Raw genomic sequence first — 27,194 nt, forward strand, 5'->3', positions numbered from 1 at the left:
AGAAATCTGGGCAGTCAGTATGTTTTGGAAGAATTTTACATACTTTGTCCAACTCCTAACATTTTTCCTGTATTTTATTTTAGGACCATTCAGGGCATTTGTGTGGATTTATGCACAAAAAACTGCTTGAATAGGCAGAGCTAACCTGCTGTGGGATGAACAGGTGGATTTATGTAAATGCTTGATGGTCATAACATCACAAAAACAACCAATTTAAAGCAGGTTTTTTCAGCTTAGTTTCTATGTATGTGCTGTATGCACTGGCAAGTGAACAATATGTTTTAAAACTTTAACAACTCTTACATGTGTCAAACAAAAAAAAAGTGAGTAAATAAATTCAGTTTTCCATGATACGGGCCCTTTAAATTTCCATTCAGCCTAGGCTTAGACTTAACTCTGTCAATGCTGAAGCAGGGACTGTCACCAAACTTTTGACACACATTTTGATTCACATTCTCAAATCAAACCTGGGCTGCTGATGGGCCCGAGGCCGGTCTGTACTCTGCTGAATGGAGTGGACTGCAAGGGGAATCCTGGCTGGATAGATGCAGTGCGAACCACTGCGGGGTGCCGTGGGGTCATCACGGGGAGGGCCGGTGGCTCCTCCTCCTCAGCCAGGGCTAGCGGCTCCTCGGGCTCCGGAGGTTGCGAAAGAGACGAGGTGGAGCTCACGTCGTCCAGATCCTCATAGTATTTGGGCGAGAGGAATGCAGACCGGGACAGATTGGCTGAGAGAGAGATGTGTTAAAGGAAACCAATTTAAACTTTACTGAAACTTGACTGAAAATCAAGAATCAAACCAGAACCTCTACAAATATGCCAGATAACAACATAACATTAATATTGATCTAGCAAAACTTGACAAAACTGAGCTAAACTTGATAATGTGGCAGTTTTACAGCTCAGTCTGATTTGGTCAGACTCTGAAAATTAGACTACACGTTTGGCGAATGGTGTTTGGTTCATTTCTGGCTGATTCCAGGTTATTTAGGTGTTTTTCTGTCACAGCTGCCGACTGAAAAGCTGCTGGTGGTGATGACAGTTTGGGAATTTAGTGTAAGGAGCTGGAGAACGAACTGCCAGCTGTGCAGAGAGTGAGCGGGGCTCGTTACTCTGACGTAGCAACAAGCTGCTTGTTAAAAACTATAATTTGGCAGAAGGAACTGCGAACATTAAAACATATTAAACGCTGCGTTCACAACTCAGTTTATTAATTTCTTACTTTATTTATTTAACTGTTGTATATATTAAATAAAATAACTGAAATTTCACTCTTTAATAAGATATCTGAAATTGCACTTTCCAAAACTTAAGTATAATGGCCTCCTCTATTTGCCATTGCCATCCAATTCTTTCCTACTGCACTGATTTAAATGGTCTTAAATGGGTTTTTAGAGCCACTGCATAGGCTTTATCTGAAAAACTATCATTTTGAGCTGCATATATAAGTGGATAATTTAAAATAAAAACACAGAAATAGACTGAGATGTTACATATTCTCATTCAAAGTGTGACAATGATGTCATTCTACAGATGTTTCTAAACAAGCAATTTAAATAACATTAAAGTGTGTGGTTTATTGTACCTGGAGCAGTGGACCGGACAGGTGGAGTTTGCCGCTTAGACAGGAAGTTCCTCAGCTGAGACTGCTTCACTGGAGTCATCTTAGCTGAAGAAGAACATTCAGAGCGACAGAGGCAAAGTGAATGTAATGTTACTCTGGTGCCCCCATGTGCATGCTACGGGAATATTAATAGCGTGCAAAAAGGCTTACATGGAGATTTTGAAGGGCCTTTGGATGTGGTCTCCAGACTGGTCTTTAGAAGGGTGTTTTTTAGACTCTCCAACTCATTATCCAAACTACAAAACAGATAGAAATTCGGTCATATTAAACCAAACACTTCACATATACCTTTAACTATCATGCATTTGTAGCTTGCCTGTATCTCCTAAACTGTTACCTCATTCAAAACAAAACCTGTGGACACTTGCATAAAACAGCTTACGTGAACTGGCGGGAAAAATTGTCCCTTTACCTAAAGTGAGCTGTATAAAATCTCTCCAAAGAAGTGTTTAAGTGTAAATCAAAAGAAATCCAGCTTTTAGTACATCAGTTTTAGACAATTTTCAATTTAATCAATTCAAAATTTGAATTTAGAGCTTAAAATGAATCCCTCAGGAATTTAACTTAAGATAAGATGTTTTATTCAAGCAGCTACTGACGTGTAATATATATACTATATATTTATTTCATTTATGATCTGATTTCAATTTTTGGTTTACTTTGTAAGAAAACCTGTAAATAGGTAATTAAAAACTGCACAAACAAAAGAATTATTTTTTCTTCATTTCACTTTATGAACCTTACTGTAAACTTGTGTTTCATACTTTTACATTTTTTTAATTCAATTTTTTTTTGTTTTTGTTCTGGCTGGTTCATTTTTGTAACAAGAAAATTAGTAAATAACTGAATCTCATTTACGTTATGTATGTTATGTTTTTTGTTTTAGTGTTTTTGTCTGACTTTTTTGTCTGAGAAAACTAATCAATAAATAACTGAACACTCTAACAGAATAACAGGGTAAAAAATATTTGATTTGATTGTTTGCCACTGTGAGTGTCCCGGGTCCTCACCTTTGTGATGAAGGAGTGGACGCTGGCTGGCTCGGTGTGCTCCAGGTGGAGGTTTTGTTATAAAGCCTCAGGCTCTGCAGGTCCCTCACCAGCTGGTCCAGTTTCTGTTTCTGCTGGTTGATGATGTCCATGTTGTTGGCCAAAGACGTATAAAGAGCTTCTCTCTCAGGGACGATCATGTGTCTGAAAAGATAAAAACACCATAAAGGGAGAGTCACCAAATGTTGACATTACAAGCCTAATGTGGTTCATTCGAGCTGCCAAACACTTAATAATTTGTATTATTCACATTTGTCTTATTTGCTCAAATTGGAGACAAGTCGATTTGCTCCCTTTATAAAGCAGTGTGCTATAGCTATATGAATGGACAACAATAATTCAATAACATTTTGGTCCAAAGAAGAAAAGGACCACTCAGATTGTTATGAGCCTAAAGCTGAAAAGCCAGGGAGATGTATTAGGCTACGTTTACACAGCAGGTAAAAGTGGGCCAAATCTGAGCTTCTCATCAAATCCGATTTTTTTGTTTGGCTGTTCACATTAACATTTAAATGTGATCTATGGGCGACAACAGTCTGAACAGATCAGCTCCTAAACTGACCCACATGCTCAAAAGAACAATGCTTAGGTCGCTTCATGTGGATCATCCAGAGGTAAAAAATCACGACCGCCAACGAACACCAGTCACTCCCGGAGGGTTCAGTTCCATCATGAAGCTTCATTGACTGACAGCTGGGCTCATCACTCAGAGTGGGTTCGAGCTCGCTGTAAAAAGGGCTCAGTCACTTCTTTGGCTCGTGTCCTCGGATTCTTTAAACTTTGCTTTTGCTGTTTCAAACCACCACTTTTCAGTGTAGATAAATGTAACGTCATTACGCTCGTTACAGTGAACTGTGCTGCCTGTCACTGCATACAACAACAGAACCAGACGGTTAAAACAGAAGTTAAGACACCTCTGGTGTTTATCTTAAAGTTAGGACAGTATTTAGGACTTTTTGTCTATTTAGGGTGTTAATAGATAAGATGATGAACTTAAGAACTGTTGTTCTGTAATAGCTTCTGTCATAAATACAGTCCTAACTGAAGTTGTCATGGTAACTGAGTAGATAAGATATCAGACTTAAGAAGTTTCTGTAATACAGCCCCGGTTCTAGACTGGCCTGCCTGCAGTCCAGAACTGTCTCCCATTGAAAACGTGTCTTGTTAAGCTCAAAATACAACAAAGTTGCACAGCTGAAAAAGGAAAAATTCCTCTTTCAACACTGGATCAGTTTGTGTCTTCAGTCCTTCCACGATTATTAAGTTTCTTAAAAGGAAAGGTGATGTGACAGTGGTAAACATGCTCCCGTCCCAACTTTTTTGAATGTGTCACGTCTGACTGACATCTCTTTTTGGACGGCAGTTCACCACCTGAAGCTCAATCCTAGCAAGACTGAGCTGCTATTCATCCCTGTAACTACAGGTCCTCATCATGATCTTGCTATCTCATTCAAGAACTCTGATTGTTCTGTCTGAAGATGCAAGAAGTCTCGGTGTGATTCTGGATGACCAGAATCGCTCATCGTTCTCAGCTCATATGGCGAACCTGACTCAGTTGTGCAGGTTTCTCCTGTACAGCATCCGGAGAATTCGTCCCTTTCTCACTCGAGAGGCCACCCAGGTGCTCGTTCAGTCTCCTGTCATCTCAAGGCTTGACTACTGCAGCTCGCTCTTGGCTGGTCTTCCTATTCGGGTCATCAGACCCTTCAACTGATCCAGAATGCAGCAGCACGGCTTGTCGCAATCGTCCTAAGTTCAGTGACGTCACTCCACTGCTTCGTTCACTTCACTGGCTTCCTGTAGCTGCATGCATCAGATTTAAAACCTTGATGCCTACAAAGCCAAAAACGGACCAGTCCCTCCCTACCTATTGGCAATGGTCTAACCTCTATCTGTACCTTGAGCCTTTCAAGCTTCAAGTACAGCTCGGCTTGGCCCGCCGTCTTTCAAGACGCGTGGAAGACAAGTATCAAGTATCACTTTTCTCTGTCCTGGCACCCAGGTGGTGGAATGAACTTCCACTGGCTGTCCAAACAGCAGACTCTCTCGCGGTCTTCAAATGCAGATTAGAGACACATCTCTTTCTACTGCACTTAAGTGAGCACTAAGTTAAGTACTAATTGAAATGTATTATATTGCAATTATACTGTGTCTAGCTGTTTTTTTTCTCTCCAGGTGTCAACATAGGATTTGTTTCAAGCAATATCTGAGCTCACAAGTAGCTTCTACTCAAACCTATTTGTACTAGCTAAGATACATTCTCTGAGTAGACAACAAAGCACTTTTGTACATCGCTTTGGGTAAGAGCGTCTGCTAAATGCTATACAAACATGAAAACATAAATGCATCAAATTTGGAATGAGCGTATATTTACAACAAACAGCGATAACGTTCATAAGGTGAAACATCAAGAATTGTGTTTTCGTACAGTTCTCAATTGAATAAAGTTTAGAGAATTTAAAAATTACTGTTTCATGTTTTGGCATTGCATATCCCACGCCAACTTTTTTGGAATTAGGTTTGTAGAACTCAACAGTGCTGGGATCTGTTTTGAAAGGCGTCAGGGAAACTCACTTCTGTTTTTTTTTCTTCTCCAAGTGCTTCTCCCATTCCAGATCCAACACATCATTGACGTCCTCTACAGCAAACTTCACATACTGGTATAGCCTGCGGATCTCCTATTTCAGATCAAAAATAAAAAAAAATAAATAAAAAAATAAAAACAGATTTTGTATTTCAAAACCGTGACATAGAGTTACGCTTCTGCATCAGTGCTATTATTTCCCTTTCCTTGCAGTGGGTCTGACCTTCAGTTGTTGCTCACTGCGAGGGTCCAGGGGTTTCTTGTAGAGAAGCTGCAGATAGTCCTTATCTCGGTTCAGTTCTCTCTGAGCCCGGGCCTCCTCCACTCCTGCAAATCCCTCCAGCAGGGTGGTCTTCAGGGTGCTGATGTCTCCATGCAGAGACTGCAGTAAAAACACAACAGAGGTCATCAGTAACTGAAGCTCTACCGGCTCATCAGACACGCCTTATACCAGACTGAAGCTGATGATGCAGTGTTATCTATAAAAATAAACAAAAGAACAGGACGAGCACAAAATTCAGGCGTCTAGATGACTGTTAAACTGTTTTTCGCTATGCAAATGAACTTTAGTCCATGTTTACAAATAACGGTATGTCAGAAGCCACATAATCAAGTCTATTAGAGATTAATGAGGCTAGCTTTACATGGTGACACTTTCATGCAACTTTAGTTGCACTGGAGTTGCATAACGTAAAGCATCCTGCAACACACTTGAAACTTAGCTGCAAAAGCTGCAAACGTGTTAACTCCATGAAACAAGCCAATTTAAAAGCGGATGGCATATCATGTTGAGAGATCAGTGAACAAGACGGTTTAGTGAGAGGCTGAAACTGATTCAAGGTTGGTAGTTTTTCTTTTTTGTCAGTTTCTTGAGTCACAACAACAAACAAATTTCTCAAACCTAAATTTTTCACAACGAGCTGAATTAACCAGCCAGCTGACACTAGCATGAGCGAGACATCAAGCAGGCTTAATATTTACATAACAGATTAAGAAATGCAAACATATATTAAAGAACTTGAGATAAAAGAGATGAAAAAATAAAACAACCTTGATTGCTTTTGAGTTGCTTTGTGCAACTGTAAAGTATCACTTATTGTGATAGACTTTGTGATGACTACAGAGAGCCTCACTATTCCTGCTTAACTGAATTTAGTGCAGCATGTGTAAAATGTTGAATACAGATAACTGAATTTATAGCTGTTTAAAATGTGAGCTTAATGTTCCACCCCATCAGATGTCAGAAAAAAATATATATTCTGACCTATTCTGTATGGTAAAATTCTTCCTGAAATATCATTATATAATATTTTGCCATATCGCCCGCCTCTACTGCAAAGTTGCATGGAAATTATGTTGCAGGCAACTTTCACTATGCAACTAGTCACATTAAAGTTTCAGTGTGTAAAACCAGCCTAAAGAAGCAAACTTCAGAAACCAAGCTCGTCTTAGCTGATGGATTGTACTGAAGGAAAAGGTGCAAGCTGTGGAATTTTCTGCCATTCTTTTAAATTTTAAAGTTTTCATGAACCCATTTTATTCTGAAGAAACTCCATCTTAAAAATTTAAAAGCAAGTAACCCTCTCCTCCCTCACTGCCTCACTGCATTCAACTACAGTAGTAGTCCCTGTTATTGGACTCTCATTAAAATCCATAGTGAGTTAATATACTGCACCTCTGTGGTCTCTTTAATCTCCAGAGAGAAGCCATGGAGGTCCTCGCTCTCTTTGCGCAGGTCCCTCATCTCCTCAGTGGTGCCCACACGGAAATCCGCCCGGTTACTGCGTGCCTTCAGCTCATCCATTTCCTTCTGGAAATGAGCAATCTAGAAAGAAAGCAACAGCAAGTTAAATTACACCATCACAGAGTTAAAGAGCAACACCTACAATCTTCTGACATCCAGCCTTTTTCGGTTAACGGCCGCAGGCCAGCATAATGTAATCATGTGTGGGTAAACAATAGAAAGACTCTCTCCAAGCAATCTAAAATAATATTCTTCAGGCTAAAACTACCACAACAGCAGGATAGAAATAACTAGTTAGCTTAGCTATTTTATCAGACATACGGATGATACTTAAGCTGTGCACCCAATACCATCTTTAGCTAAATGATGGAGAGCATTAGGCCTGGGTAACAGGGTGATGGAATCGGATATCAGTGATGATGGACGAGTGACCCGATGGTGATGTGTAAATGCGATAATTGCTGTTTTGGCAAAAGAGCTAAGAGACAATTAGAGAAATTATGACTAATTTACGATTATAAAACGGATAGTTCTAGTACTAAAACCTGATTGGCTGAGCCGCATTCGAAGCCGTTGTAAAACCCACAATATGACTGCCTCACATCAACTGAACTCTATAAAAGTCTAAAGAATGTCACCTGAATGTCTCACACGCTTCAAATGTCTGTGTTTCAGTCAGAAGTAGCATCAACCCCAGGCTGAATCCCAAACGGCTCTGTACTCCCTAAAAAGTGTGCTGTGTAACAAAGTTCAGAAATTCTAGCTTCTGCTGTCGAATAGTGACTGCTTTTCGAGTATGAACGTGGATGAATCCCAAATGACCATTTGTAGTGATATTTTGCATTGTTGGGGTGCAGGAATATATAAATTCCTGTGTAGTGCACTATGTAGGGAGCAGGGAGCCGTTTGAGATTCAGCCCCAGCGTGAGAAAAGTGGCGTCATCAGACTGGCAGAAGAAGTGATGGTGACCAAAAAGTACTTATAAACTAAAGGTTTTTGCATTTAACAGTGCTGTGTTATCATATGTTCACTGTTATACGAAAAAAGTTAAAATTTCATGAAAAATCATGAAATATCTACAGTTCACAGTGATGGGTGACTGAACACTCTTCTCCTCATTCAGTGGTCAATGGTTGCTTAGCAACAATACCATACTCTAAAGGAACTATATTTCTTGGCAGAATACTTATGTCAATTATTAATAATAATAACAAATAATTATCTAATAAATTGTGTATTTGAATCTATTTTTTTGTTGGCCGCTGTTTTATAAAAGCAATAAGCCACTCAAGGCAGTGCGTTACTGTGATTTTATCACAGGGAAAGGAGTTTTAGGAACAACCAAAGAACACTCTTCCCCTTGATAAAATTGCAGTAACCCACAGCCTCTCATGGCTCACTGCTTTACTAAACAGCTTTAAAGATATGTTGGGAAACTGGGGTTCATGTTTAAGAAGTTTGCGTCATCTGAAGAATAAGTTCCTCTGATCCTTGTCTGTGGTCGGTGTAATAGACAGTAGAAAAGTGCACGTCCTGAAGAAAACGCAGGAATTACGCAGCTTCAACAGTTGCCAGGAGGTTGCTAGGGTATTGCAGAACACTTAGTATTGTATTTCAGGTAATTGCCAATGAGTTGCTATGGTATGCCAGGTGACTGCTAATGTGTTGCTACATGGTTGCTATAATATACCGTTGGATTACAATAGTGTTGTGCATTAATCACTAATAATACAGGGAGATTCACTCGAAAGAGGCCCCGAATATTCTGTAATAACTCTTGCTAGGACGAAGCAATCTGAACAAAACAGCGTGCAATGAGCTCCTCAGTATATGGATCTTCGAACAAGCTGGGATGCCCCTGTGTCGGAGCGATGAGGTAGACGCTGGACAGCCGTCGCAACATTTAACCTCCATTTGCCACCTCCGGGTGCATATCCCCGTACCCCTTCATGTGTTTGGCAGAAAACGGAGATCACTTCCAGCGTTGCATGTAATGCAGTAGATTACACACACGTCAAGGTATGTAGTGTATTTTTTTTAGATTGCTTCATCCTAACGGGAGTTACAATAGAATGTTCAGGGCCTCTTTCAAGTGAATCTTCCTGTAGCTAAATAGTGAAACTAGCAATAGTGCTAGCTGTGCTATCAATAGCATAGCAGAAATAATTCATATAGCTAACTCGTATAGCTAACTTGTGATATCTAACTTTACCTAATGAAAATACTATATTTAAGCTGCGCACCTAGTTCATGTGAACATTGTGGCATTCAACTTTTTTCAACCCGATTTTCTCCCCAATTTAGTCGTCTCCAATTCCACCCGCTAGTTAGGACTCCCCCAATCACACGATGCTATCAACGCTAGGAGGGTGAAGGCTAATACAGGCTTCCTCCGAGACCTGTGAAGCCAGCCACCGCTTCTTTTCGAACTGCCGCTTACGCAACGTCACTGGACAGCCGAACGCGCTCGGAGGAAAGCGCCAACCGCCAGATCTGTTACGTCAGCTAACAGACGCCTTCGCTGACTAGCATCGCGCTGAGTGATGGGGGGAGAAGGAGTGGCCATCCCACCCACCCAGAGAGAGCGAGGCCAATTGTGCTCTCTCGGACTCCCAGCTACGGACGGCTGTAGCATCATCAGGGATCATGTGATTCTAGTGATCATAAACCATCAAAATAACATGTGATGAGGTACCAGACTGAGCTTTCTCCTGTTATTTCATTAGCGCTTCTCTTTAAAGCACAAAATAAACATAATAAAAAAATATTTTTTCCGTTTGGTGTTCCACACAGACAGAATTCAGTAGAAAGAAGCTGTGGATGAAAGAATAACTCACCTCCTCTAATATTCCAGTCAATACGGGATCAGAATCTTTCTTCTGCTGCATTTGTTTCTCCACAGTTTTTACTGAGAGGACCTTTAAACATAAATTTAAAATAAATAATTAAATATCTCAGAAATAAGGACAGCATCAATTCAACTCAAAGCACTTCTTGGCGAACTTCACATAATCTGTAGTGGTATATGTAACCTGTGTTGCCGTAGCAGCAGATGGAGCTGTGGGAGCAGCCGGTTTCTGCACTACAGTGGATGGAGCGCTCGTCTGAGCAGGACGGGTCACTGCGAAAACAGACAAAACAGACTTTATATCTCTGAACAAACAAACCATTCTACAGTACCCAACAATAATGTGTGTCTCTCCTGGGTCACAGACATCCTAACCCATCAGCTATCACCCTACTCACACTCCTTACCTTGTTTTTAATAACGTTTTTTCTTAAATTCTACCAATGGTAAAAACTGTATCTCAGATCTGCTCACCTGCAACCGCAGCTGGTTTGCTGATGCTGAACTGGGGGGTTGGCTGAGCGCTGGTGTTCTGAACTGCTGGTTTAGGAGTGGAAGTGAGAGAGAAAAGCTGCACGGCCGACGCAGGAGGGGCCGGGGTCTCCACAGCCAGAAACCTATAAGAAATACACATACATTTTTTTTTGTTTTAGAAATAAATTATTTTACAGGCACTAACTTCATTATTTATTTTCTCAAGCATTTAAACATGAGATTTTAGATGGAAATTTCTGAAGTTGAGAAAACCATTTCAGCATTATTTGTCAGCTATTATTTTGCATTATTTATTCAAAACATTATATTTTGAGATATCGCAAGATACAATATTCAACATCTGACTAAAAACGGGGGAATAATTGTTGCGTTAAGCTGTTTTATGCTCAAACTGCAACCTTTGCTATTTTCAGTGCTATGTTAACAGCGAATAGCCACAGCTTACATACATTTTAGCAATAATCAACTTTAATTTAATTGTTAATGCTTTTTATAGGCACACAGGAGCCAAACAAGCACTAGCTTACTGCAAGTGTCCATTTTTTTCACCCAGCTGAACTTGCATGAACGCTTTTAGGTGGGAAGTAGGAGATTCTGAGTTTCTGCACATCCATTCTTATGCAGATGTTTGGGCGCCCTGGTTAAATTCCATGTTTTGTTGACTTAAGTGTAAATAAGTTTACATCCTCTACAAAGAGCACAATTCTGCACATTTTAATGCACATATTGTAAAAAAAATAAAATAAAACAAAATGTGGCCTGTGCAAAAGTTATGGCAAATTTCATATGGTGGTTTTATTTTTTTCAATTATGTTAAATTTAGCAAATACATTTTTATTTTTTTTCTCCTGACAACTCAATGAAGAATATATTACAAATATATTATTGCTGTCCAAAGACAAACATGTTTTCATTTTTTTCAATTTTTTTCTGTTTTTCTCATTTTTTTCGTGTTTTAAAATTTTTTTCTGTGTTTAATTTTACATTTTTTATTGTGTGAAAATTTCATCGTAAATGGACCAAAAGAAATGCTGCAAAATTACTTGGAATAAAATTTCTTTACATTCATTTTTTTTTTATTTAATTTATTAGGTAAGTTTTTGCCTTCTGTAAAGTTACTATTTTTTTTGTGCACAGCAATGAAGTATCATTGATTAGAAGCACCAAACTGTAAGTCTGTTAAATGTGGGCCATGAAATTTGATCTCACCTGTCATTGAGGTTCATCCTAACGCTAGGAGTGGCTGGTTCTGCTGGAGGTTTCAACACAGTGATGGGTGAAGCTGTAGCCACTCTCTGAGGAGCAGGGGCCGGAGCAGCGGAGCTCTCTGTGGGGGGCTTGATGGGGGGAGCAGTGAAGGAGAAAGAGGAAGCGGTTGGGGCGTCCGTGGAGGGTTTGGGCACAGCGAAAGAGAAACTGGAGGAAGAGGGAAATGCAGAGGCAGAGGTGGAGGTGGAAGAGGGAAAGGCTGAGGTGGAGGAGGAAAAAGCTGAGGTGGTGGAGGAGGAGAAGGAAAAGCCTCCAGCAGAGGAGGAAGGAAAGGCTGCTGCGGAGGAGGAGGAGCTAAAAGAGAAACCAGAAGGCGCAGTGGAGGCCAGAGGAGGCAAAGTAAAGGACAGGCCGAAGGAGGAGGAGGAGGAGGCTGGAGCTGCACTGGGGGCTGAGTGGGGGGCTGCAGAGGCAGTGGTGGTGGGCATTTGGAAAGAAGGGAAAACAGAGGGAGGATTGGACACAGCAGGTGCTTGGACTGGTGGAGCGACAGAAGACTCTGAAAAGACAGGAAATACATGAAGACGCTGAGTTACAGAAAGAAAAAATAAGTGTGTATAGAAAACGCATAAAAACACTGTATAACAGAATAAACGCAAACAAACAAACGTTTGAATCTAAGGAATCCCAGGTGCTTACTAAGATGTAGCTAGACTGTTGCTATGGTATTCCTGGTGCTTACTAAGATGTAGCTAGACTGTTGCTATGGTATTCCTGGTGCTTACTAAGATGTAGCTAGATTGTTGCTATGGTATTCCTGGTGCTTACTAAGATGTAGCTAGATTGTTGCTATGGTATTCCTGGTGCTTACTAAGATGTAGCTAGACTGTTGCTATGGTATTCCTGGTGCTTACTAAGATGTAGCTAGACTGTTGCTATGGTATTCCTGGTGCTTACTAAGATGTAGCTAGACTGTTGCTATGGTATTCCTGGTGCTTACTAAGATGTAGCTAGACTGTTGCTATGGTATTCCTGGTGCTTACTAAGATGTAGCTAGACTGTTGCTATGGTATTCCTGGTGCTTACTAAGATGTAGCTAGACTGTTGCTATGGTATTCCTGGTGCTTACTAAGATGTAGCTAGACTGTTGCTATGGTATTCCTGGTGCTTACTAAGATGCAGCTAGACTGTTGCTATGGTATTCCTGGTGCTTACTAAGATGTAGCTAGACTGTTGCTATGGTATTCCTGGTGCTTACTAAGATGTAGCTAGACTGTTGCTATGGTATTCCTGGTGCTTACTAAGATGTAGCTAGACTGTTGCTATGGTATTCCTGGTGCTTACTAAGATGTAGCTAGACTGTTGCTATGGTATTCCCGGTGGTTGCTAAGGTGTTGCTAGACCATTGCTTTAGTAGCCCAGGTGGTCGCTAAGGTGTTACTAGGTTGGTGCTTTAGTATCCCAGGTGGTTGCTAAGGTGTTGCTAGACTATTGCTTTAGTAGCCCAGGTGGTTGCTAAGGTGTTACACCTCCGGGGCTATGGTATTCCAGGTTGTTACTAAGATGTAGCTAGAATATTGCAATGGTATCCCGGGTGGTTGCTAAGGTGTTATTAGGCTGGTGCTTTAGTATCCCAGGTGGTTGCTAAGGTGTTACTAGGCTGGTGCTTTAGTATCCCAGGTGGTTGCTAAGGTATTACTAGGCCGGTGCTATTGTATCCCAGGTGGTTACTAAGATGTAGCTAGACTGTTGCTATGGTATGCCAGGTGGCTGCTAAGGTGTTGCTAGGCCGGTGCTACAGCATCTAAGGTGGTTACTAAGGTGTAGCTAGACTGTTGCTATGCTTCTCCAGGTGGTTGCTAAGGTGTTGCTAGACCATTGCTATGATATCCCAGGTGGTTGCCAAGTTGTTGCTATGCTGGTGCTACAGTATTTGAAGTGGTTACTAAAGTGTAGCTAGACCATTGCTATGGTGTCCCAAGTGGTTGCTAAGCCGTTGCTAGGCTAGTAGAGCAACAACCAACACCCGTTGTTTCAGATGAAGCGTAAACAAACTTGGCTGCCTCTTACTGGCTAATGGTGGTCTCTCTCCGTCAAGTGCAAGGCTGCCGGCAGCGGTGACCAGCTGTTTAACTCCGGGGTTCAGGTTAAGTAGAGAGAATGGACAGAGCACTCCGTCAGTGGAGAGGATCAGCAGTGTCGGGGCCGGTGGCAACTTCTTCTCATCCGCTAAGGATAAAAACGATGAGCTAAGTTTAAAGTGACAGTTCCGGCAAAAAATCTAGTTTCACAGTTTTCCTTCTTATCCCAAGCAACAGTCAATCAGTCGAGACATGCTGCTTAACAATTTCCACATATGGACATTATGGACTGGTGAGTGAACAGTACTTTTAGAAAATGCAGTCTTCCATGATATAAGCCCTTTAAAAGCAAAGAGATCACTGGAGATCTGGCTTAATCTGAACAGCTTGCTCTGAGAAATTTTACTTAACATGACTGTCAAATTATCACATTCGGTACATTTATTACCCGTTTTAATTGATTATCTTCACTTATGAATCAAGAGGAACTCACATGACTTAATAGTTAATAGCTGATCATTTTTATGCCAAATTTAAGGAAAAAAAATCGATTAAAAATGCACCACATCGCTAAGAGTAGCAATAGCAGATGTCTTAAAGGCTTAAATATTGCCTGTACAGACCACAATTATAGATAACCGTCATACAGTGCCAGTACCCACAAAATCAAGTCCATTAGAGATTGCTGAACAACTCCACACCGTTTAAGGCAAATGTTTGATGATTCAGGCATACATTTAGCACTGATGCTAACTGGTGGGGTATAATCTGTTACTTTAGCTACATTAAAAGCAAACTTCAGACACTGAACGTCTTGAGTATATTTGAAGTAAGAGGGAAACAGTTCTGACAGCTTTTCTGTTAAACTATTGCTTTTTTATTAAGCAATCACAGTAAAACCACATGTACTACCGAACTGAGATCCTTACTTAAGTGAATTTCTCCCTGGCTGGTGTAGTCGATGCCCACTCCCACAGGCAGCGTGTCATCGTTGTTAAGGGTAACAGGTAGTTCCCCTCGGCTCGCGTCCTCCAGCACCCACAGCTCCCAGTTTGTCTGAAAGGAACATGTTAGTTTTGGAAGATTGTTCCCCTTTTTTTGTTTTTCCCTTTTTTGTCAATGATATAGTTACACGCAATTCATTAAGTACAATATGTAGAATTAATATCCTTAAACTGCATTTTCCTGCATCTTCCATTCTAATAAAAAAATTAGGGCATTTTTTTAACTATTATTTGCCATTACTGCTGAAAGCCATATATTAGAAGAAGACACTGTCATTGACGGCCATTAAACAGGCGTGTCCATCAACACTGCTGTCAATCCAGTAACAAAGACGTCCATAAACCAGTTCGGTTACCTTGTCATCTTGTTTAGCGATAATGCTGACTTCAATGGAGGCAGCTGATGCAGCCAGGACGAGATCCCTACGGGACGAAAGAGGAGAAATCAGACATGAAGACTCATGAGCAGTTAAACGGTGTTCAGAAACCAATCCTCTGTAGCCAGTGGCATCATTCCTTGGAGAACAAGGTCAATATGTTTTAAATTTCCTTTTGAAGCTTTACATCTACTATAAATAAAGGCCCCTGTAAAAACCCTGCATATTCTTCTGGCTTCGTAACAGTGCTAAGTTCTTTGGGGTTTGACTGCCACTTGGAATAAAGACCACTGCTCTCACAGCAGTTACAGTCCACAGAAATAAATGTTAATGAATTTCAGATAAACTAAGAGGTAGCTGGTTGTCTTGGTTGCTATCAATGATAATTTACACATATTAACCTTTGTCGCCCACTGTTCTACCGAAAGCTACTGAAATCTGAATGGCTCTCTTTCCACCAAAGCATGTTATGTTTGCACATACAGAAATGGATTAGACCACGTTCTGCTGTTAAGGTCAGAAAAAAAACCAAAGGCATAGGGCAAACCCTTACAAATATTTATTTTATATTTATTCAACATGGTGTCCTGCAGTGCCCATTAAAAAAACCCTATATGCTCATGTCCAACATTGTTTTTATCTTTCTCTGAGGTGCACTTGTGAGGGTTTTGTGTACCAAAAAGCGTTATAAGCCATTTTAACATCATCATTCTCCTTAGAATGAAACAGGCTGCTTTTGTTACTGTGTCTTTAAGACTGATATGTGAATGAGTTCTGTTCTGATTGGTTTTTCAGTAGTGTGGCTCATTCAAAAAGCAACCTGGGCAGAAACACCCCTTTTAACTTCAGTGTGAATGGGCAGGGCTGAACTGCTGTAGGCTCAATTTCACAAAAACAGCTTCACTTCCATATATGGACTGTGTGGACCGGGGAGTGAACGTTATGTCTGGAAACTTCGAAACAAGCCATGGTTACAATCGACCTAAAACTCTTACGTTAAAAAAAAGAAAGGAAAATGTGTTTAATATATATGTGCCCTTTAAGTATTAACGAAAAAACTGCAGAAAAACGAAACATTACTGCGTTTCCATCTCAAGCTCTCATGTTTATACTTGGTGATTACTGCAGAAGCTCTGATTTCTGCACTCTTAAAAACCCAATTAAGCAGCAAAGTTGCTTAAACCAACAGTGAAGTGGTCTTACCAGTCTTCAACGTGGCAAAGGAAGTAGTGGTGCTGCCTCTCTGTGCAGGTGCCATAGACAAGATCGCTGAAGTTCAGGTATTTCTCCTCCCTCTTCTCGTCCTTCTTCTGCACCAACAAAGCAGAAAAAACAGTTCAGAACATGGACCTGCGCTCACCGTTAGTGTTAATTCCCAGTTTGAGAGAAAGAGATAGACTCACAGGAAGTGACACCACCACCAGCTCAGGTGGCGTCTCTGGAGAGCCGTCGGCGGCTGCGTACGCCACCGCGAAGTTAAAGGTGCTCAACCACAACACGTCCAACACTGCAAAACAAATACATGAATACTCGAGTCAAAATCCAGTACAGACAGAAATGATTACAAGCACAGAACAGCAATTACTATCAATACCACTAACACTAACGTTAACACTAAAAATAATAATATAAAAATAATGATAGTAATAAAGTAGAAATAATTCAATGCAATTTCAGACTTGCTTATTTTGGCTACGTTCACATTACCAGGCTGAAGTTGCATAAATCCAATTTTTTGCCCTAATGTGACTCAGATCTGATGTTTTCGGGACTGTGTGGACACGCAAATCTGATCTTTTCAAATCCGACCTGAGTCACTTTCATATGTGGTCCTAGATCAGATACGTATCTGATTTGTGGATATGCGATCTTAATGTGACGCTCAGATCGGAATTCATGTGCTTTTTCTCCCCTGAGCGTGCACCATCATTCAGCATTACCATGGCAACAGCGCAGAACAGAAGTTAAAGCCTGTAAACGGTGGAAAAGCAGCTCATCTCACCTTTTTCTCCTTCGTCTCGCTCTAATAATGAAGCTGAGAGCTGATCTTCATCTGTCTTTGTAGGTCAACGTACATTATAAACATATACATATTTTTTATAGGTCTACAGAGAAAAAGCTGTTTAGGAAATACTGAATGCTGATTTGCTAACTGCCTTATAGTCCTGATGTAAGTAGCTGCTACGATTTTATTATTTTTTATTTTGCACTTTCCACAATAATAAATGACGATTTCGTTATTTTGTATTATTTGCTACTGGCTTAAGCTAGTTGTTCTGAGTCCTGGTCCTGGAGCACCTCCTGCCCCTCACAGTAGTGTTTTCACTGCTCTCCATTCACAGACACTATTTTAATCATAATTTATTGCTTCTCATTTCGTCATTCCAATATCGAATTTTCAGGCATTACATTTTATGTCCACATCGTGCAGTCCAGCGTAAACACAAAAAACGATTTAAAAACCATCTTCCTGGATTACCTTTGACAGGGTTTTCAGAGCTGTAGAAGTTTGGACATGGAATCACTTTCTTCTCCTGCAGAGTCTGCATGTAAAAAAATTAGTAACAGTAAAAAAAAAATAAACATTACAGATAACTACTGACTCAAATCAGACAGAGACGTATTAATGTGATGGGCTGCTTTTTTATGTAATGGGCCGTCAGTATACAGTTCTAGGCTAGATTATTTTCAGTCAGACTTACAGGTGTGTACTGAACGACCGTTGCGTTCTGTTTGCCTGCAGCGACCTGCTTTCCTTTCGGACTCCAGCAAACTGCAGAAGAGAACACAAACACACTGATAAATAGAATTAATACCATGTTTCTTTAAAACATTAACCATGTTAACAATTACACAACACAAACTTTAAACACTTTAACCATTTAACATCCACTCCAGACTCCTTCTGTCCACTTTCGTTTTTATGTTTTTTAGTCTGAGTAGTCCCAGGACGTCTGGAGAACTGTTGGAGCCAGGGCTATCCCCTACAGCTCAAGGCCTGGGACATTATATTATACTGACTGAACACTTAGAATTAAAATAATTATTAGTATAAGTTCTCAATAAGTACCAAAAAGGAAAAAAAACTTCAGAAGCTGAGTTCTTGTGGAAAGAGGGAAAAGACTCTTTGCTTTTTTTTAACATCGAATGGCAAGTGGTCTTCAGGGACCCCGACAGCGAAACCCAGCTTTTGAACAGCTGTTTTTATTGGGATGATGTCACCCCACCTTTCTTATCCATTTTGATGTTCCATTTAGTCCCATTAGATACAAAACCCCTTCATTACTTAGCCCCCCTTATTTCCAAATGTATACAACGCTCCTTTTTAAAAAGCTGGTTTCATCCAGTTCGTACTCGTCCATCCCATCCGACAAGGTCGTTCGTATATGGTATCATGCGAGTTCACAAAGTTCACTCAGACACCTGCATGATAGGGCCTATTGCTTTTCCTATGTTTCCCCTTGGTCAGAGAAATTAACATTCCCTTTTAGCCAATACCTTACCTATCTGATTATTAATTACATGCCCTATCTATTTGATTATTGATTAAGGGTGTTTATTCAAATTTATTCAAATTCTCCCATCAGAACGCAGTGAAGTCACTCACCACACGTGATGCCCACAGAGTCTGGAAGTTGTGCCACCAGGGTAACGCTGTCCGTCACATCCAGAACCATCATACTGCCATCAGACAGACAGGCGGCCAATCGGAACGCTTCTACTGGACTCCATTTAAGGTCCTGCACCGAAGTGTCCGGTGCAGCGCTCGGTTTAAAGGAAGCAAAAGGCCTTTTTTCCTGTCTGGTCTGCAGCAAAAATGTGTTACAAATAGAAGAAAAGGTTTGAACACTGTTGGTCAAATAACATGTTCTGTTGATTTTCTAAGTGTAAATAAGTGAACACATCCTCTACATTAAACACAATCTTTTTTACCCAATTTTCTGTGTATTTATTTAAAAATTTTGGAAAAAAACCCCACAAAATTCTAAAATTTAAAACGTGCCATAATTTTTGCACAGGCTATATTATGTTTTATTTTTCCACCAAAACAGTAAAATTCAACACGGAAACAGTAATTATGCACCAAACTGTGCAGAAGTGTGTGATCTGGAAAGGATGTTTTAACTTATTTTCACTTAGAAAACAAACATGCAACTAGAGCAGGGGTGCACAAACTTTTGCACACGACTGTATACAAGCATAACAAAGTTGCACTCTCCAAAACACACTTCACAACACACAAATCAGAAGTTTGCCACTTAAACTGCACAGAACAGCTTGGGGGGGTGGGGGGTTGCTGACTTGTATTCCTTACTCTTATAAATTAAGAATAAGGTGAAAGTCTCAGAGTTTAAGGATCTGAGTTTAAGAGGTGCTGTAAGGGCGGGCGACACATCAGAAATACAACATCATGATACTTGATCAAATTTTCCGGTTATTTTTCCTGCTATATATTATTATTAAATAACTACTTCTTAACCCTTGTGTGGTGTTGATGTTGTTGTTACTCAGTGGTCTGGTGGACCCACCACATTACTGTTTTTAAAGCAATACAGCCATAACAATTTATGTAAAGGTACCAGATGTTTAAAATATTACAAGTGGCCAGTGTAGGGTTCTCCTTTAGCAGCTGTAGCCAGTCAGCAGCCTGTCCATGTTGCCAACCCTCATAAACACGCATACATATACAAACACACACATGTAGGAGCAGAACAAAGTGAAGGACACAGCACCTCCATACTTTAATTCCTCGCGGGTTCAGCCCAACACCACATGTGTAATATAAATGTGTAGGGGGTGAACAGAGTGAAGACACTGAAAATGTGTTATTTTATATGTTCTTCACAGAAAAGGAGCAAAGACCAAGAAATCTGAGGTTGAAATAATAATAAATCTCATCATTTTTTTTGGTAAACATTGAAAATGGGTCCCAGAGACCCAACACCACACAAGGGTTTAGGAAAAGGAACAAAAATCATTGCGATATGTGATTGTGGGCGGACGCTGACCTTCATGTATGGATCTGCCTACGGAGATACTTTAATGTTTATGTGCTTATGTTAATGGTTAAGTGCAGAAATCTACATTTATCCGCATTAACATTACAGAAAGGTACAAAATATATTTGTAGAAGGTTTCAATTCTAGTAAAATTAACAAAATGCCGACGACCATTAGTAACTCAAAATCAATTAAACGTTCTGCTCTTCTGGAATAAAATAAATTATCAGTAAAATCTAAACATTTGATTTTCTAAAAATAATTATCAACTGATACTGATATGCTGCTAACATCTATGGGGAAAAAAACACAGTAGGCTGCCATCCAATCACCTACTTAGGAACTATGCTGTTTACGTAGTTACTCTACACTGTTTACAGACTCCATATAACTGGTCTAAATCTGTCTTTTATGGTCCATGTAACTGTTCACTTGTACACAATCAATTCCTCAGAAAACAGCATCGTTATCACACTGTCAAGTTGTTTTTTGCTTACTACACTGTTATTTCAAAACAGAGTCAGCTTCTATGTCATTCAGAGCCTCAGTCCAATTACCTTGTTAAAGAAGGTGCGGACATCGTAGAAGTCCAGAGTGAGAGGGGCTTCCTCACTCGCTCCACACACAGACAGCGTGAGCTCATCACTGCTCAGGGCGAGGTGGTGCATGGAAAGATCCAAACACACGGCCTGGCAGTCCACATCCTCCACTGAAGAGCAGAAACAGTGCAAGAGTAGATTTACACTCAGGAGCAACATAAAGCTTTGAAACTGCATCGAAACTACTTTGAAACTAGTGTAAGGAAATAAAAATGTCAATGTTTTTATTTTGAAAATGTGTAGCTACTGTGGACAGTAAAAAAAAAAAAATACACTGTCAGGTAGTCAAGTGTTAGGACTTCTATTTTAAAAATACTAAATTTTATTAAAAATGTGAATCTACTGTAGGAAAAAATATCCATGAGCACCAATGTTTTTTTACTTTTATTTTGGAGGAGTGCACCATTTTTGCTCACTGCAAAATACACAATTTTTTTTTGTTTTACAAATCAGAATACATGAAGTCTGCCCCTTAAACGGCTCATAGGCACACACACACACATACATACATATATATATATATATATATATATATGGGGTGGGAATCTTTAGGCACCTCACGATTCGATTCGATTACGATTCAGAGGGCTGCGATGCGATTATAAAACGATTATCGATGCATCTTTTTTTCTATATAGCATTTATATTTTCTCACTGTGTGAGCTCAAGTTTCGAGTTCAAGTTTCAAGTTTATTTGTCATTTGCACAACTTGTCAGGACCTTTATGCAGTGAAATGCTTGTGGTGAGGCTCAGAATCACTCTATAGAAAGTAAATAAGTAAAAATATAAATATAAGAAAAAACAACTGAAATATATTAAATGTACACAGAATATACACAGAATATAGAGACAATATACATTTCAAAGTGACTAAGTGACTCGGTGTTATTGTTATTTAAAGTGACTTGGTACTTTTAAAGCAAAGTATTTGTAATGATCCATAATGAATTTACTTCCAATATCTTTTTTAATAAATCAAATGGAAGTTATCTGGCAAGTGAACTAGAAGGCTGTCATTCAGTGCCTTTGGAGCATGAGAAGCTGCTGTGATAAAATGCGCAGTTACAGTGAAATAAGATCCAGTGTCAGTGGATCTCCACGCAGCACATGTTACAGCTATTTTACCCGTTTTCTTTAGTGATTTTATAGCTTCAGTTTTGGTCTCGTTGTAGAGACGGGGGGGGGTCGCTGTGTCAGTAAAGTATCTTTGAGATGGGACGTGTGCAACACAGCGTGAAAGCCCTGTTTCGCAACGACTGAGAACCGCCGCGCAGACTGCAGGTCACAAAGCAGCGATGCGTTATTCGCATTTATAAGCAGCATAGTTGGTTTCCTGATACATTAAATCTGCAACGAGAGACTGTCACACACTAAAAAGTGGCGAAGCTGAAGTCAGCTTCTCTTTCAAATTCTCCCATGCCACCTTAAATGGTGCCGCATTTACATTCCTGGATTCATGGAACGGGTAAATTCGAACAAGAAGCTGGAGAATAAGAAGCAACTTCAGCCTCGTAAAACAGTCGAAGGTTGAGAGAGGTTTAACTGACCTACTTCTGAGGAAAAGTTTTCTGGCGGAGATGGAGGAAAGCGGCTATAGCTGAGCTAAGCTGAAGCTTAAAGCAGAGCAAAGTCAGTCTGCGTTTTCGTTTATATTGTTTAGTCTATACTAGGACATTAACACACTGAGACATACTGGAAATTAAATGTTGTGGCTCCCAAGGTGGTTTGACTTTGTTGAAAGGCAAAATGTCTCTTCTTATCATTTGTGATGTGATTCCTGACCTAACCTGGCTTAAATGCAGAGGGAGCCGGTCGGATTTCTCGCTGTCCACTTGTGTTTTTGTTGTGTGCCGCCATAGACTTTCCGGGCGCTGCACTTCCGCACTTCCAAGTTCTGCCTTTTGCGTTCCGTAAACATTACATTATAAATTAAATATTTAGAAAATTGATTTTTGACATTTGTGAATCGATTCAGAATCGTTCACGTCCACATCGCGATGCATCTAAGAATCGAGTTTTTCCTGCACCCCTAAAATTATACATACATATATATATATATATATACACATATATACATATATATATATATATATATATATATATATATATATATATATATATACATACATACATACATACATACACACACACACACACTACTTTGGGGTCATAAATTAACTGTAAACCTAAATAACTGCTTATTCTCTGTGGTGGGGCTGGGCTTAAAAAAGCTGCATATTTCACTACAAACAGAGCACAACGAGTCATGTTTAGCCGGGTTTTAGGCAGCACAGTTTAAAAATACACTGCATTCATAATTTTGGTCCTATTTTTTAAAATGTGGCACTACTTTGTTCTAACTTATCAGAATGCAGAAAAAATAAATCATGATTATAATAATATATATATATAACAAAAAGTTAATTAAGTATCCCTGATTTTAAATTTTTGCCATATTGCCCAGCTCCACTCTGCGGATCCTAAATGAGTTTGATATTATTTCTGTTTTGTTTTTCTTAATTTTTTTTAACAAATAACATAGAACGTCCCACCAGCAGTGAGCAGAAGGATCTGGCATAGCGGAACGCGGCGAGAAAAAGTGCAAGGGGATGCGCAAGGTAAGCTGCTAACAGGCCACTCAGTTTAAAAGGTCTTACCTATTTCATTGGTATTTCCTTCCACTCTTGCAGCAGAGATGATGTCTTGGGTGTAAAACACCTTCAGCGTTCTGTCCTGGCCAACAAACGTCAGGCCGTACTTGTTTGAGATGGCAAGAAGGCTCGAGCGCTCCTTGGGTAAGTCATCAGGAGAGTCAAAGACACGGATTTTCTTCATCTGACGAAACTGAAAATCCTGTCGGAAAGAGAACATCAGAATTGTTATAAATGTAGGGTGAACATATCACATCTTTCAGCTTTTATTTTCCCACTGACGTCCACCAGCGTATCAAAAACAGAAATAACTTATTTCTAACAATGTTCAAACTCTCTTTATCCCCTAGAATTTAACAGACTGTTTTGGTTACTGTGCCTTTATAGGGCTCATACGTTGGAAAACAATTTTCCTGATTTTTCCAAAAAAGTTGTGACACTGGTGTAAAATGTAAATAAATGTAAATAAAAACTGACTGCAATAATTTGCAAATCTCATAGACCCATATTTTATTCACAATAGAACATAGAACACGTATCAGATGTTGAAAGTGAGACATTTTACCTTTTCATGAAAAACAATAACTCATTTAAAACTTGATGGCAGCAACACATCTTAAAAAAGTTGGAACAGGGGCAACAAAAGACTGGAAAAGTAAGTGGTACTAGTAAAAAACAGCTGGAGGAGCAATTTGCGACTAACTCACATGACTGGGTATAAAAAGAGCATTTTAGAGAGGCAGAACCTCTCAGAAGCAAAGATGGGCAGAGGTTCACCAATCTGCGAAAACTGTGTTTAACAACTGTGGAACAATTTCAGAAAAATGTTGTCTCAGGCAAAAGTGAAGACTTTGGATATCCCACCATCTACAGTTCATAACATCATCACAAGATTCAGAGAATCTGAAGAAATCCATGTACACAAGGGACAAGGCTGATGGTCAATATCGGATGCTTGTGATCTTCGGGTCCTCAGACGGCTGCAATGAAAACAGGCATGATTCTGTACTGGAAATCACTGCATGGGCTCAGGAACCCTTCCAGAAATCACTGTCTGTGAACACAGTTCGCCGTGCAATCCACAAACCCAAATTAAAGCTGCATGATGCAAAGAAGAAGCCATATGTCAACACAATCCAAAAACGCAGCCGTCTTCTCTGGACCAAAGCTCATTTAAAATGGACTGAGGCAAAATGGAAAACTGTTCTGTGGCCAGGTTAATCAAAATGTGAAATTCTTTTTAGAAACCACAGACGCCGTGTCCTGCGGACTCAAGAGGAGAGGGACCATCCAGCTTGTCATCAGCGCACAGTTCAAAAGCCTGCATCTCTGATGGTATGAGGTTGCTTTAGTGCCCATGGCATGGGCAGCTGACACATCTGGAAAGGCTCTATCAATGCTGAACAATATATAGAGGTTTTAGAATAACACATGCTCCCATCCAGACAGCGTCTCTTTCAGGGAAGGCCCTGCAAATTTCAGCAAGACAATGCTAAACCATATACCGCATCCATCACAACAGCATGGCTTCGCAGAAGAACAGTCCGGGTGCTGAACTGGCCTGTCTGCAGTCCAGACCTTTCACCAATAGAAAACAAAGAAGACCCAGGACTGTTGAGCAGCTAGAATCCTACATCAGACAAGAATGGGACAACCTGCCTCTCCCAAAACTCCAGCAATTTGTTCTCCTCACTACCCAGACATTTACAGACTGTTGTTAAAAGAAGAGGGGATCCGACACATCAGTAGGCGTGGCCCTGTCCCAACTTTTTTGAGATGCGTTGCTGCCATCAAGTTCTAAATGAGTTAATGTTTTAATAAAATGGTAAAATGTCTCACTTTCAACGTCTGATATGTATATCCACCTATTCAATCTACAGCAGTTAGCTCCGCCCCTTCACAGTGATGTTATAAGGAGTGTTTCAGCTCAGACTGAATGGGCGGGGCTAAACTGCTGTAGGCTGAACAGGCAGATGTATGCAAATATGCTGGTTGTCATGACATCATTAAAACAATTAACTCTGTTTTTTTTCCAAAGATTACGGTGTTTTTCCTCTAAGCGGTGTACGGTACGTCACAAATCTGTCATTCCATATTTTGTCGTCATTTCCAAGCCGGAATGGGTCAGAATCGCTGACTGAGACTAAAATAAAACCAAATGCATTAAAAAAAAACAATAAATCAGAATTTGAAGCTTCTCCACTGCTGCTACTGTTGTTTATGTTTACTGTAAACACTAGCATTGCGTGAGAAGTCATGTGATCATCTCAAGAGAACCCATTTTGCAACACTTTATGCGGTGGGAAACGGACACAGGTACTCGAACAGTGTACGGATAGCTGTAGGATCAGATTAATAAGCGCACACATAAAAATGACAGTTCTTCAAGCGTTATTTAGTAAAGAAAATGGTTCTAGAGCCATGAACCCTTTTCATGATTAAATGGTTATTTCCATGGTGAAATGGTTCTTCAGACTGATGGAGAATATGCTGTAAATGGTTCTATACAGCACCAAAAAGGGTTCTTTTATCATCTCAAGCTAGACATAGTAAGTACAGAAGAACCCTTTTTGTTGCTATGGAACCCTTTACAGGTTTACATATGTTCAAGTGTAAGTATAGTTAAAGGGGAACTCCACCCACCTTTCAAAAATTCTGCATAATTAAACGGTTGAGATGTAAACAGAGTCGTTCAGAGTGGTTTGGTGCGGAATGCTCTGTTCTACAGAAACTTAAGAGTCAGTATTGTTCGCAGTGGTGGTGATAGGAACCAGACGTCCACTTTTAAAAGCTGTTATGAATACACTGCCTGATGTCGGACACAATGATTTATGATAGTTTCGTGATGAAGTTTTGGCTTAAAATGTATTCTAATCCATTTATGTCGGAGGGATACATGAAGGAGGCAAAAGAGTCCCCAAAGAAAACTTGCCTATTTTACCATCATCAACATCCCATACAAAACTCAGAAGACACGTGTAGGTTCACTGCCGGCTTTGGACAGTAAATAAAATGTCTATATTTGTGTTGTAGTCATGGTGACCGCTCGTTCCTATCAGCACCACTGTAAAGTCATCTGAGTCCCTGTGATCAACCGTTTCACACCAAACTACTATGAATCTCTCTGTTTACATTTGAATTATGCAGAACTTTCGGGAAAAAAAGTTACCCAACGTTATGTTTTCTTGTGGACGCACAAAACCCGAGTAGTGTCGATAAATGTTGAGAAGTACTGCTTTTTAGTAGCTGTTAATAAAGTCTGATATTTATCCGACAAATTCTGATTAATCTCATTTATCTTCGGAAATTCCTGGGCGCTGCTAGCAGGCTAGCCTGCGTTAGCTTCAAAAAGTCCACTCTTGCGGTCATTAACGGGAACCTAAACGACTTCCAAACGTTTTTTCAACATTTTGCAACATTTAATTATTGTTTTTCAGTTTTCTAAAACCATCACAAAGCCTGACAGAATGTGTTCAGGCGCTGTTACATCAGTTAGCCGCACCAGGCTAACAATTATCAGCTTCTTGTTCGAATTGTCCCGTTCCACCTTAAACCATGCAGCAGTTAGGTTCTGCCGCCTCAGGCACCCGAGTGTAACTGCTGCGCCATTTAAGGTGGACCGGAGAAGTTCTAACGAGAAGCTGGCGAACGCGCTAACAGGCTAAACACGCTTTACCTTCATTTCCCTCTCGGGGATGGAGTACGGGTCGTCCCCCATTTTCAGCCTTCCTTAGTTTAAAAGCGAGTTTAGGAGAATAGTTGAAAGGAAAAATATCCCCACAGCTTTCAGAGTCTCCGCACAATCCCCTCCAGTTCCATTTTCCAAGAACAGAAACTAAAATGACAAACTGGCGCCACGAGAAAGCGTTTCCCTGCTGAAGCGAAGCGCATTTCCAAAATAAAAGTTACAGCTCCAGCTTGTTGGTG

The 27,194-nt window shown here is 40.1% G+C and overlaps 1 protein-coding gene across 1 annotated transcript in view; it reads right to left on the reverse strand.

Moving 5' to 3' along the window:
• Positions 1 to 27,194, reverse strand: part of nup214 (nucleoporin 214) — a 79,208-nt gene extending 52,014 nt beyond the window's left edge. Inside the window, exons 1-22 of the mRNA XM_036580651.1 lie at positions 26,944 to 27,194; positions 23,274 to 23,469; positions 20,574 to 20,725; positions 18,624 to 18,822; positions 17,719 to 17,789; positions 17,496 to 17,559; positions 16,420 to 16,523; positions 16,220 to 16,326; positions 14,996 to 15,062; positions 14,565 to 14,691; positions 13,625 to 13,783; positions 11,555 to 12,113; positions 10,325 to 10,467; positions 10,035 to 10,123; positions 9,840 to 9,920; positions 6,933 to 7,082; positions 5,481 to 5,639; positions 5,248 to 5,351; positions 2,635 to 2,817; positions 1,775 to 1,860; positions 1,586 to 1,669; positions 468 to 728 (exon numbers count right to left, since the gene is read on the reverse strand). Of these exons, the coding sequence (XP_036436544.1) occupies positions 468 to 728; positions 1,586 to 1,669; positions 1,775 to 1,860; positions 2,635 to 2,817; positions 5,248 to 5,351; positions 5,481 to 5,639; positions 6,933 to 7,082; positions 9,840 to 9,920; positions 10,035 to 10,123; positions 10,325 to 10,467; positions 11,555 to 12,113; positions 13,625 to 13,783; positions 14,565 to 14,691; positions 14,996 to 15,062; positions 16,220 to 16,326; positions 16,420 to 16,523; positions 17,496 to 17,559; positions 17,719 to 17,789; positions 18,624 to 18,822; positions 20,574 to 20,725; positions 23,274 to 23,469; positions 26,944 to 26,985 (3,187 nt within the window). The 5' untranslated portion in view covers positions 26,986 to 27,194. The remainder of the gene's footprint in view (positions 1 to 467; positions 729 to 1,585; positions 1,670 to 1,774; positions 1,861 to 2,634; positions 2,818 to 5,247; positions 5,352 to 5,480; positions 5,640 to 6,932; positions 7,083 to 9,839; positions 9,921 to 10,034; positions 10,124 to 10,324; positions 10,468 to 11,554; positions 12,114 to 13,624; positions 13,784 to 14,564; positions 14,692 to 14,995; positions 15,063 to 16,219; positions 16,327 to 16,419; positions 16,524 to 17,495; positions 17,560 to 17,718; positions 17,790 to 18,623; positions 18,823 to 20,573; positions 20,726 to 23,273; positions 23,470 to 26,943) is intronic.

The sequence above is a fragment of the Colossoma macropomum genome, unplaced genomic scaffold, assembly GCF_904425465.1.
Source record: "Colossoma macropomum unplaced genomic scaffold, Colossoma_macropomum, whole genome shotgun sequence".
NCBI classification, from domain to species: domain Eukaryota; kingdom Metazoa; phylum Chordata; class Actinopteri; order Characiformes; family Serrasalmidae; genus Colossoma; species Colossoma macropomum.